Genomic DNA, 12897 nt, shown 5'->3' on the forward strand with positions numbered 1-12897 from the left:
CTGTCTCAGTTACAACCTAACTTGCAACTCAAGATCACGAATCATGATGCAAATCCGATGTTGCAGGAGTCTAGTGGTTTAGGCGTTCCTTGGGATCATGACCCGCGATGAGTTCAAGACTGTTCTAACCCCTTACCGTGATCATTCCAAGCAATGATTGTTCGTTGCATTTGATTGATATGACATCTTTATGCTTATTTTTATTATGCATATGTATGCTTTGATAGATTATTCTTAGTTCAACCAGTGAGGTTTCACTTTCCCACAATTGAGCTTGGTTTTGACTAACATGTTTTTTTACATGTGCTAACCCTTTACTAACTTTTTGTGATGCATATATATGCTTTGCTAGAGCTGCATTCATATGTGAATTAGTTGTGTGTCGTGTTTAACCAGTGGGTTTTCACTTACCCACAATTATGTTAAATCCATTGCAAAGTGGTGTGATGCATACTAACTATTTATCGTGTAACTTCAAGGTATCATGCAGCAAAACCCATTGGTAGGTTGACGCCTACATCCCATAGTCAAGGAGTGGTGGTACGGGCTCGTGCGAAATCTTCCTCGTATAAATTATGCTAACTAGATTTAGATGTGCGCCTTGGCGCACGACCCCGTGGAACTGGCATCAATTTACACGTTGCATAATAACGATGAAATCACATGGCTAAATGATTTTCGAAACAAAGTCGATAGGATGAAATTAGGATAACTAAAATACAAAAAATCACGAAAATAGTAGCAAATGCTCATATGCAACCACATAAATAGAGGAATGTTACAATAACTAACACTATGATTTGTAAAGACCCGTTATCCAAAATGCGTCAAGCATTTGTATAAATGCATCAAGCATTTGTACAAATCGATGATAATAGTTAGAAAATAAGTCTATCAATTCGCACGCCACCCGGCCTTTCACATAGTCAATCGTTGGGTAAAATATTTTATGTATTAGTAGTATCACGATATGTGTTTACAATACAAACCATATGAAAAATATAATGTACCTCTAATCCTTTTTGGCCAAACAATACTATAATAGCACTCTCAAGAGGCAGCCATGTCTAACATAATTACTTCTGAAGTCATCATGGGAGAGGCCCAACAGTGTAAAGTGCGAGATAAGCTGTTCGATTAGAGCTACTCAAAATGTTTACAGCAGTGCCGAAATATCATAACAATACATCAAGAGAGGAGCTGATTTTGGAACTGAGAAGCCATTGAAAACAGTCCATGTCTGCACACATCAGAGAGGACTCAAATTAAAAGGCTGCAGCCCAATGACAGATGCAAAGAAAGTACGAACCATTCTACAGATATTCAACGTTTTTAGTTTGGAAGTGAAATGGTCTAAAAAGATCTTATCCTACCACCTGAAGCGACACAACTAAATCTAGTTATCCATGAAGTATAGTTCAGTTAGCTACTAAATTATAGTTTCATCCATCTCATGTTTTTTGATGTCTTTGTAGATGCAAGATATAAATAGCTAGCCTGCATGAGATGTGTTACTCTGAACTTCCTTCAGCTAGTAATTCATAGTGACAAGCTGATACCCTCAACAAGGAGAGCCTCTTAGTGGTAGATTAAAAAAACAAATCTTTGGCCACACTGCAGAGCTCAGTTTTGACATAACTTTTATTTGCTTTCCAAAGTATGGCTTCTCCAAAAAAATTGATTTTAATGCGTAGTTATTATAACCCCAAATATATTTTGTGGCCAATAATTAAAATAATCAAAATTAAATATTTCCAGAAAATTTTCTCTATCATCCATTGCAAAACTCTACATTACATAAAAAACATCATAATTCAGTTTAAATATTGATTTTATAGTCACTCAGAGTTGCGGAGATTGTCAAGTTAAAACGTACTGAAAATCTGAAATTGCATCTGCGTTTCCATATCTAACTATTTAAAAAGTTTATGTGTTACTATATATATAAACAAAGGAGATAAGCAAAGAGGCCACTGACTGATCAAGAAAGCTCGCTTTAAGACAATAGGGCAAGTTCATGGGATTTGAGCTGACGCACTATAGAGGGTCATGTAGGATCGAAAGAAATAGAAAAGGTGGATTAGTCTTGGAAAGACAGTAAGGAACCAAACAAAGTTGCATTTTTTCCAGGTGGGATATATAGTATAATTGACCAGCGATGCTGCAATTGAAGAGCCATTAATAGGAATAGCAAAACTGATTGTAGGACAAATAAGAACACTTTTTCTGATTTACTTACCTTCTCCAGAATTCTTTCCAAATAATCAGAATCTTTGAGGATACATCATAAAACTTGCACAGGCATGGACATCTTCCTTAAGCAAACAAAGTCGGTGTATGTGAAAAATCAGGAATCGGGTGGTGGAGGCGACAAACTCCAATCCAGTCCTAGATGTACTTTGAACTATCTGTCACATAGTGCATGTGTAAGTAAGATAAGAGAGACACAAATTCACTACAGAAACTAAATTAATTCCTAACATGCTCAGATGGAGAAAATACCTTGCAAAGAAATCCTTCAATGTTGACAACCCACTCAAGAATTCTTTCCAGTTGTCTTCGTATATGGGCATCAGCTGGCATTCCAAGAAAAAGATAAGAACATAGATAAATAACCCAATGCACTAATCTTTAGAACCACTCTAAATTAAAACAAAACAAAATATTCCATGGATAATAAGAGGGAGTACTAATAATATAGGTATGCACAATTATAGTGAAGCTTCTACTTGGCCCCTCCGTTCGATGTTGTATTGTCATGGCAATCACAGCTCGCTCTAGGCGCATAGACCTTTTGTAGTACACCAAACACAGATCATGTTTTCTTAGGTTTATTCTGGATGTACAATGCAATTTCGGTAGTCATTTTTCGTTTCAGTTGGAAAATGTAGTCGGATGTTTGGGGTACTATAAGTGATCAGGGGGTACTAAGCAGGCAGTCGGATGTGCGCCTTGGCGCACGATCCCGTGAAGTTTCAAAGTTTAATTCATATACATTTGTAAACATCAATGATAAGCAAACATTTAATGAATACTTAATAATTATCTGTTTTATTTTACTGGATAAGGTGAATAAATATCAATTGACGAAAAAGAGCAAAGAACACATCATGTATGACCTAAGCATTGCTAGCAAAAGAACACACGAAAACTGAAAAGAACTGGACTACAGTAGTATGCTTAGGTCAAAGGTTTTATAGCGCCCTACAGTTTTGGCATCCAAAACAGTAGCATTAGGAACTCAAAATCAGAAATACACTTACGTGGCACTTTAAAAGCTGAATATGCTAACTCAAAATCTGAAATACACTTACGTGGAGAGAGATTACGGAACCAAAACTGCACAGATCAATTAAAAAAGGCACTAAGAAAGGGCTTACCAATATAGATCATCCAAGATAATCTACTGATCCATATTGTTGCGGCGCTGACCAATATTCTCAATGTTGAACCTACCAAAGTTTTCCTTTTCCTAAAGAATTAGTAAATATATCCTCGGTTTGTCTCTCAAGAAAGAAATCATCGGAGAACCCATACTATGAGTATACCAAGATACAAAAAGATACTCAAAATTCAAGTACAAAGCTTGCACAAAAAACATTTAAAAACCTGCATATTGATAACTGAAATTTTAGTAATTATGGATGGGAAATATAACTTGAGGCACTGCATCAGCTATTGAACTTTCGTCGTACTCGCTGGCCTGGTAGAACACACCGGCGATCTTCTTGCTGCCTACAAATGTCTGCAAAACAAAGATAGAAATCAAAACAGGGAATCATTTAGAGCTCCATCAACCAAATGTATTACTTCAGCAAATGAAATTTGTGATAAAATCAAGAAACTCAACCAGATTAAGCATCGTATTTCACAGAAAAACTTCATGAAATACACATAAACTCCCAGTCTATTAATGATGAGCTCTTGACCAAATTGCCAAAATAATTGTTTAATGGAGAGCAGAACTCCAAGATAAGAAATATAATTTAACAGGGAAACTACAATTACTTACCATGTTTAATTAGTCGCTCCTAAGCTATACTCTCGAGACTTTCGCTCAAGGCATTATTTTCCAAGTTTAGCAACATATTTTGTTGAGTTGGAACTCCATTTCCCAACGTGCCATGCTCAGGGAACGAGACAACCCAGGAGGCGATGCGACCATTAAAATTTAGCGCCAACGAACCTATGCATTACATGAGGCAGCAAACCAATACACATCACAACCCAAGCAATCACAATAGGATCAGCACCTCTCACACATAAAAGCGAACACATAGACGAAGACTGAGAATGACAACCTGGGACACCATTAGCTTGGCCCACGGGCAGCGTACAGGCAGGTAAAACACGCGGTGACTGTCCAATAGGCATTTATCATTTGTGGAACGTGGATTTGCTGCCATAGTCAGCAGACCAAGCAATTGCAAAGCTTATTCAGATAGTCTGGTAAGTGGAAGTCACAAGTAACATATCAGCGGCCCGCATAATAACTGGATTATACTTGGTTTGCAACCACTGCCATGCTTAATGAATTACCCTTCCTACATGCATGAAGCGTGAAACTGAAAACCAACCATATCAGGTCGCTTGTTCATTTATCCATCTATGATAAAAAAAATCATTTAACTAATTGATGCATAGGAATAGGTGGGTACAGACAACTAAAAGTCACAGGAAACAGAGCTCTTATATTTTTGTCTCAAAGCTATCAAACAAATACAATGAGTTATATAAGATTTTATCTTCCAACCGAAGGAAAATAAGAACACATGGACAACAACAACAACCAACTGCCATCAACTGAAAGCAAATTTCTTTCGTTTAATGTTTGTATCAATTGAAAATCTTTTCTAAAAGGTCAACAATAGGCAAATAGTGTACTGCGCAATTATAAAAGAGGGTATATAAAGTGGAAAAAAACCCGAAGAGAAAGAGCTATCTAAATATTGCTATACTGGCCTCTAGGCCATTGTATACTCTTCTTTTTCGCTTGGTAGAAGACATTATGCATCAACTCAAGGATTATCCCGCGTCTAAAGGCCTTGTTGAGTTCCTCTGAATAAACAGTTATTTCTGCAGAGCCAGAAATCCATGTGCTGCAGCGTGTCTCTCTTATAATAAGTCTATCCATAAGAATCCGAAAAGTGTCTTTCACTGCATGATTTCCATAACCGCTAAGAGACAATCATCGAGACGAGGTCACCAAAAAGGCGTTTTTCATTCTCAGGACCTCACTACAGGATTTGTTATACGAGGTTTCTGATGAAAAATCCTATGATTGAATTTATAAACCGGCCTCATAAACATAGAAACGCACTTACCGTTTTTCCTATGCAAAAGAAGCTACATCAACCTGCTGCACACGGTATGAAGGAACACTAAGGATGAACCTTTTCTAATTATAGAGCAGCCAATTGTACAGTAAGAACAAAATGTGTAAGAGAAAAGCAGAGAAGATGTCCATAACATAAGACAGCTTAAATTAAAAAGAAAACTGATTCAAGGGCTAAGCTAGAAATGCTTGAAAGACAAGGATAATGTCTAGTATCACAAAGAGCTTACCAAATGAGGCCTTGTTCTAGTCATACTGAAAGAGGCTCATGTATTGTTCCGCTCCTGCTCCAACATTTGCAATAAGTTAACATAGTGAAATAAGGCGCGAGCTCCAAGATTATCATGCCAAGGAATCATTGATGGTCTGATTTAAAGAACCATGAGCTAAAAAAGTGAAAACGAATAATTGTCAGAGGTTCAGTAATAATCATCAACACAGCATAATTGCATTAGTTAGCTAACAGCATTGATACCTCAAGCGCATAATAAACTACATGAGCAAATTAAATGGACCTTCAGCATATTTCCCCAAGGTGAAAAATCAGCTCCATAGCCAGAGGTTCATCACTTAAAGTCAATATCTACTATCCTATAGCTGATCAGGTTCATGTTGCTGTTTATCAAGCACCTACATGAGCATGCACGATTCAGCAAGATATACATATCTTACATAGAACAGATTGTAAATAAAAGACACATAACTGAGAGAGGGGTAATATAACTCTAGCTGAATTTTAGAAAAGAGAAGCTATTAATTTAATGAGAATGGTAATATAACTCCAGCAAAACTTTTCTCTCTTTTAGGTAAATAGCCACAAAGAAGCATCAAAGTGCATGAGCACCTTTACTAATGAAAGAAATAGGTACCACAAATCTAGAAATACATTGTGTTATTGGAGAGGGGTAAATACAGATAGTGGCGTGGTGTGCTACCTAAAGGACAAGATAGTAGTACAAAAGAATCATTTTCATAAACCAAGGGAAATTAACAACACTTAATAGATCTTGGCAAGAAAGGTAATTTGATACCCCATGACATCAATCCAGTAATTTGATATCCCATGACCAGTGGCGGAGATTCAGCCCGGCAAGGCTGGGCAGTTGCCCCGGCTCTGCCCAGAATCCACTGTTTCAGTTATACAACCGTCTAGAATAGTTACTCAAAACTTTTAGTGGGCAAAAAATCATTGGCCAGGACCTTTGGTGGTTTGCCTGGGCAATCAGTCAGGTTAGCTTCACCACTGCCCATGACATCAATACCTAGAAACATGATCGAATTTTCTTGTTAAAGCAAAAGATCAAGGGCAATATTAAGTAAAAATACATTAGGAAAAGAAGACAAATTATAAGAGAATTTATTAAATGATCACACACATAATTTTAGTACTAAAACTAATTCATTAATCATCTGCATATAAATCCTTCAAATAGTAAGTTAAAGAGGTAATCAAGCAAGAACAAATCAAGAATGCTCTGAAACAATTAGAAATAATCTCACATATCTAGAAGCTAAAAAGAAAGGAACAAACCTCCTCTCCTATCCTTGCAGAAGGCAAAACCGGATGAAATGTTAGGTTTGGGTATTTCAGTCATAAACAAGCACCAAGGAATATCATTGTCTTGAGGTTCTCGCCGGTATCTTGGTAGTTTTACTCGGCGTCCTCCCACGAGAAACTCAAAAAGGTCACTGCTAGCAAATAAACATCATATGCATCAGAATGTTTGATTGCACACAAATCAATAGACACAGCAAGCAATTAGTATGCAATGATCCTTGCAAAAAGCGACAATATCAAAAGAAAAACAAACAAATATGAGCAATTATATAAATAAAGCCAAGCAAAAAATCTCATCAGACCGCTGAAAGTAATACCCCCAGAAATGTCAAGCCGGGGATCGTCTTCATTGCCTTGTCTCCATCAACCCTGTTGCCATTGTCTAGATGGCCTTGCCTCCATTCTCCACTCCTAGAGAAAACGAGAAGTATGGAGATAGTGAAATCAGGACAAGGTCAGACTGTGAATATGAACCAGCCAAATTCATATAAACAATGAAAACATGGTACATACAACTTGTATATATAACACATGGAATCTTTCCTGATACATGTCATTGTTTTCAAGTAAAACCTAGACTTACATCAGTAATAATAAAAATGAAATACATAATCTAATAAGTTGATCGGCAGTTGAATCACTACCAATCTGTATGAACCAACTTTATTGGAGAGAGAAGGGGCAGTTCAGAGAGTGGGGAGCCTAGCAGGAGAGGGAAAATTTGAGCACACCTATTCTCATTGGCAGCAGTCACTTTTCAGTCAAATAGAAAAAAATAGAAGCATGGTAACAATTTTTGCTGAACAACACCATTCCTTTAATTTGACCCATCTAGTAAAGTTGCTTGGCTGCTTCACATGAAAAGTATGATGGGAAAACGTGATCACAATCCATTAGATCCATCGAAATAACTGAATATATAAACATGGATAGATCTACATATCAAGGAAGTGGAGAAGGATGTACCATGAGGGATGATTCCAACAGAGAACGCGAGGAGGCAGATCGGCGTTGGTGGCCTCGCGCGGTCGCGCCGGAGTTGACCCAAAGCAACCGCATCCACCCAAGCTGTAAATCCCCAGCAAGATGTTGACCTGCAGAAAAAGAAATGGAAGAGCCACGGAAGATGTGAGATCTAAAGGAAACCAGAAGCTCACCCAAAACGCTTCAAGATAACATTTCAGAATAGGACGAAAAGAACAAGAAGAAGACTAAATCTCAGGAGATAGAAACAAAAGGAACGGCTCCAAAATCGAACAGGAAGGGGCAAAGCTTAAAAAACAAGATGACAAGACCATGGTCGGGGACAGGAACAAACAAGGTTTAAATAGAAAGAATCGAATCCCATGAGAAAAAGGCATAATAGAGCCAAACAAATCGAATCTTCAGAACGTGAATCAGAAGCACACCTCAACCCAATCCACGGCAGTACCTCCATGGCTTGGGTGGACAACAAAACAGTTAGGCGAATGGAGATTTGGAGGGAGCGTGGGAAATAATAAAGGAGACGATGGGAGCAGAGGAGAGAAGAAAGTGAGCGGAGGCAACCTATACGGGATGTAGCTCCCCTGCCGGCAGGCTGTAGCGGCTGAATCGGGCGACGAACATTGTTCCGTCTGGTGAAATCCCCATGGCGGCGCCAGCTCGTGGAGAGGAAGAGACGAGGCAGACGCGGAGGCTACCGGATTGGCCTAGGGTTTCACTGAGGGGATTGGGGAGAAGCCTTTTTGTCTCACCGTGGGAGGATCCGATGGAAATGTCGAAACTACCCCCTATCGACTCCCACGCGGAGGAGATATTTTGGCCGGCCGGCGCCAGGCGAGCGCGACCCAGAAACGACCCACAGAGACTGACATGTAGACCCGACCGACCGTAGGACCCAAACGCAGCCAGACGCGGGTAGATGACGTCCATCGCATGGCTTTAGCTAGCAGAAAGGATGCATAGTAAAAAATCGTCCAGCCAACCAACGGATGGTTCAGATTGGATGGTGGGCATGTACAGGAAAAATCTGATGGCCCAAAATCGCTATTCGCTGTGAAACCCCCTATGGGGGGCATCATTTATACCTTTAGACTCTAGGGTACCATGCTCCAAACCCCACTCCTCAGAGTGGTGGCACAGGCATATATCGATGCTCCAACTAACAATTACTTAATTTTAATGAAATAGATCTGTGGTGGCCTTTGCGTCGCCCGTTCAAGACTAACAAATGTGCTAACATTTTGCAAAATTGATCATTATTGTTGTTGGACTAACCCTCTTAAACTCTCTATATGGATAGTATTGTGTTATTGGACTAACTTTTGATGCTTGGATTGGTGTTGTTGAAACTATTGGATTGTTCACCATTATGCCAGTCATCGGCACCACGATCAGATTTTCCACCACCGTAGCCCCACCACCAGGATCATATCACCAATTGCATAGGAACCAAAAGAGCAGAGTCACCACCATAGACAAAACCCAATGCTCACATTCTCCAGCGGTGTGTATAAATCCTCAAAGAAATCATCAATCATGCATGGTAGAAATGAAAATGGAAATCTCGGAGACCCCCATTTAAAATCAAGACCTCAGAAACCGCTCGCGAGCCCCGCATCGAGCTGGAAAAGAAAGGAATCAACTAGCAATACTCGCCCAATGGTGTGTAATTGATGAGGCACCTCACCCGAAGTCATATTGGCCGTTGCATCGATAGACCTCACACTTAGGAGAGCCGTAGTGGGCACCCAGGACCATCCATGTACAGAGCTATATTCAGACGCAAGGAAGAAGAAATAAAGAAAGAGACTGCCAGCCCGGTCCCACTTATTTGCATGTAAGCCGTTAGCCTTTTCTGTGTCTGTTATCTCTTCCTCTGTATCCTTTTCCCCCACGTCTCTAGTGTTCCATAGGGAAAAAAATCTCGGCAAACACAAATTTTACTACTTGACCACAACCATTCAATCAAATATGAAAAGTTTGGAGCTCTATCAATAGAAAGCATATGGACTTTGCTCCACAATCGCACCTGGCCTATCCGTGCATCTTATTCTTACATTTGAACTATGTATAGAGGGTGGTGGTTCCTTTGTTTTAAAGCGGGGCGAAAGGCTATTTAAAGAAAGACAAACTAGGTAAAGTATGACAACTTTCTTGAAACTAGTGTAATACACATCGAATCCTGTTTACAAACCAAAGCGCCTTTATTTATGAATAACCAAGCTGGCAACATGTTTAACGGCTAAACAGGTCGGTAAGGCGTGCTGCAAACTTGAGCTAGTACTGGCATATACTCCATCGTAAATATTTGCCCGCTCATGACAGTGGTGATACTCAGGGCTCGATGGAAGGCTGACACGTCCTGTTTTGAATGAATCTTCAAGCCGATCCTACGGTGGAGGGTGGAAAGACACCTCTTCCCCGCTGGCGACCCTCGAGCGACCCATGCCAACTGAGCAACTGCACATACAAAACGAATTGCAGTATCGCATCAACAGTTTTGCCTAGGTTCATCGAGTATACAAAAGGACGATCAAATTTGAGAGAAATATATGTTGGTACCTTGGCGTTGACACCATCGGCGACGATGCGGCCCTCGCTCCTGAGTCTGAGATACTCTTGGCGCTTAAACTTTGTGAAACCCCTGGACGCAAGAAGAACAAGAAACGGTCAAGATCCATTCTCCAACCGGGCTTCAGAAGTAGCGATCGATCGGTCCCGTACAATTCAAATTCAAATTTAAAGTAGACCGATGGACACTGCAGGGGCCGGGCGCGCGGCATACCATTTGCCGCTGACGATGACCCTCTGTCGTCCGGGGAACTTGAACTTGGCCCGGCGCAGCGCCTCCTGCGCGTGCCCCGCGTGCACGTCGCGGCAGCGCACGGAGAGCAGCACCTGGCCGATGTGCACCCTGGCGCACATCCCCGTGGGCTTGCCGAAGGCGCCGCGCATGCCCGTCTGGAGCCTGTCGGCGCCGGCGCAGGAGAGCATCTTGTTGATGCGGAGGACGTGGTAGGGGTGCGCGCGCACGCGGAGGTGGAAGGCGTCCTTGCCGGCGTGCTTGGCCATGTACTTGTTGCAGGCGATCCGGGCCGCCTCCAGCGCCTCGCTCGTCACGTTCTCCTTCTCCCAGCTCGCCAGGTGCACGCACAGCGGGAACTCGTCCACGCCCCGCTTCTTCTGCCCCACGTCGAAGATGCGGATCTTCGGGTCCGGCACGCCCCGGCAGTACCGCGACTTGGGGTACGGCTTGTTCTTGATCTGGCGGTAGCACCTCGCCGGCCCTGCGCACCAGTAGTGGTACAACGTTTCAGTTTCGCACACACAGACACATCACATGCATGGTTATTTCGAGCTACCTATAGCTAGCATATATCGCTCGTGCAAGATCTGTCGTTCGTGTACTGAAGAACATGGAGATGATGATGGAGATCGAGGTAGAGGAAAACAAACAAAGGTGATGGTTCCTTACTCCTCCCCATGGCGAAAAGTTGCAAGCTGCTGAGGTGACTAGTGAGGCTGGCTGTGAGGGGTTAAGCCTTTGGCTGGGATGTGTGATTCGAGGGAGACGGTGGAAGACAAGTGGAGGGTTTATAGAGGAGGGTTGGTGCCGGAAGTTTCTGGTTTTCCGCGAATGCGTGTCGACGAGCGGACGGAAGGCCGAGGATGCGCTTGGTTGAGGTACGCCGTGACGCCTCGCATCGGCGAACGAGTGGTCAGAATGCCGTGGGCTGCGGGAGCGATTGGAGACGGCGAGTCGGCGATTGACCACTTGCTTATTGGTCTTTGTGTTTGAACACCCCAGGGGGCCGAGCCCAATTCTTCATAGGCAAGTAAAGCCGCGGCCTATGATTGGACGGGTCACGCATCGTGCTCATCTGCTGAACAGGGGGCTCCCTTTTTTATTTAGCAGAAAAACACATGGCATTTTATTCAGAAAAACGTGTGCGGTAGTGCTCACATAGCGCCGCGAGCGGCATGGAAATGCCAACAAGCCAAGCAGGGAGCTCCTGGGTTGGGCCATCAAAACAAGAAACATGGCTAGTACTTTTTTTCCCCTCGAGTTAGGGTTTAGGTCCTCTCGTCGGTGACGCCGATATTGAGAACTCTCTTCGATCCTGGCCAGCAGCTACCCCAGGTTTTCTCGGGCTGATCAAGGGTTGTACTTGCACCCCTGCCCGGCCTTGGATCTACTTTGTGCTTTTGTTTGTCTTGCAAGGGTTTCGACAATTCTCATAATGGATCAGCCCCACGGGATTCTGTTGGAGATGGCGACCAAAAAAGCATCATCGTCGGATACATCGTCTCTTGTTGATGATGTTGATGGATTGATGGCGAAGCTTGGTATTCGTGAGGAGGATTTGGATGGCGTGGTGTTTGAAGACGTAGCTGGGAAATCTGATGAGGCCACTCGTTGGCTTGTCATAGGAAATGTACATATTGAGACAAATTTTAGTCACTTCTGGTTCTTCAAAAAATGAGTTCTGCATGGGATCTGGCGAAAGAGGTGAAGATCAGAGTGATTGAAGATAACATTTTGTCTTCGAATTTGCATGCCTTAGTGATTGGGAAAAGGTAATGAATGGTGGACCTTGGGCCGTTAGAAGAAAATCAGTGACGTGGGGGCGATCCCATGCGACGCTTCAAGTAGCGGTTCAGGAAAAAAAACGCTCTCACGTCGCTCCCCATGCAATGCGGGGGCAATCCCATTACAACGCCGCCAGAGCCCACAGTCCGGAGTCCTACCGCTGGCCTGAACCGTGATGGCGGCAGGCCCACTACCGAAGGTGGTGGGGAAGAGTTCCTGCTGGTGGAGGTCGCTGCGTGTGGGGCATCGGTGGCCGGGATCGTGGAATCTAGGGCAGCGGCCCTAGTCCTCCTCGGCGTCCTTGGGGGTCGGTGAGGCAGAGGTGGCTTGCTTGGCCGGCTGTGGAGTTCGTGGAGGCCACCGGGTGATGCTGGTGGCGCGAGGTGGACATGGCAACGACGCGCATGGGTTGGCTATATCTAATGGCTT

At 42.7% G+C, this 12897-nt stretch overlaps 1 protein-coding gene and 1 long non-coding RNA gene across 8 annotated transcripts; both read right to left on the reverse strand.

Annotated features, from left to right (window-relative positions):
• Positions 1-933: 933 nt before the first annotated feature.
• Positions 934-8577, reverse strand: LOC127294940 (uncharacterized). 6 transcript variants are annotated; one of them, XR_011743609.1, is made up of 14 exons: positions 8442-8577; positions 7860-7987; positions 7625-7741; positions 7211-7304; positions 6867-7024; positions 6367-6597; positions 5811-5965; positions 5566-5721; positions 4302-4446; positions 4013-4186; positions 3381-3745; positions 2503-2576; positions 2240-2408; positions 934-1240 (listed from the first exon to the last, which is right to left on the reverse strand). It is a non-coding gene; the product is annotated as an uncharacterized lncRNA (long non-coding RNA). The 6 variants fall into 6 exon arrangements; XR_007847257.2 differs by having other exon boundaries at positions 7196-7304; XR_011743612.1 differs by lacking the exon at positions 7625-7741.
• Positions 8578-10013: 1436 nt separating this feature from the next.
• On the reverse strand, positions 10014-11467 carry LOC127294939 (large ribosomal subunit protein uL16). 2 transcript variants are annotated; one of them, XM_051324851.2, is made up of 4 exons: positions 11353-11467; positions 10663-11164; positions 10440-10521; positions 10014-10337 (listed from the first exon to the last, which is right to left on the reverse strand). In XM_051324851.2, exons 1-4 carry the CDS (start codon positions 11360-11362, stop codon positions 10257-10259), a joined length of 675 nt encoding a protein of 224 aa, XP_051180811.1. In that variant the 5' UTR covers positions 11363-11467; the 3' UTR covers positions 10014-10256. The 2 variants fall into 2 exon arrangements, with proteins under 2 accessions (XP_051180811.1, XP_051180810.1); XM_051324850.2 differs by having other exon boundaries at positions 11240-11364.
• Positions 11468-12897: the final 1430 nt, after the last annotated feature.

The sequence above is a fragment of the Lolium perenne genome, chromosome 4 (genome assembly GCF_019359855.2).
Source record: "Lolium perenne isolate Kyuss_39 chromosome 4, Kyuss_2.0, whole genome shotgun sequence".
Lineage (NCBI taxonomy): Eukaryota > Viridiplantae > Streptophyta > Magnoliopsida > Poales > Poaceae > Lolium > Lolium perenne.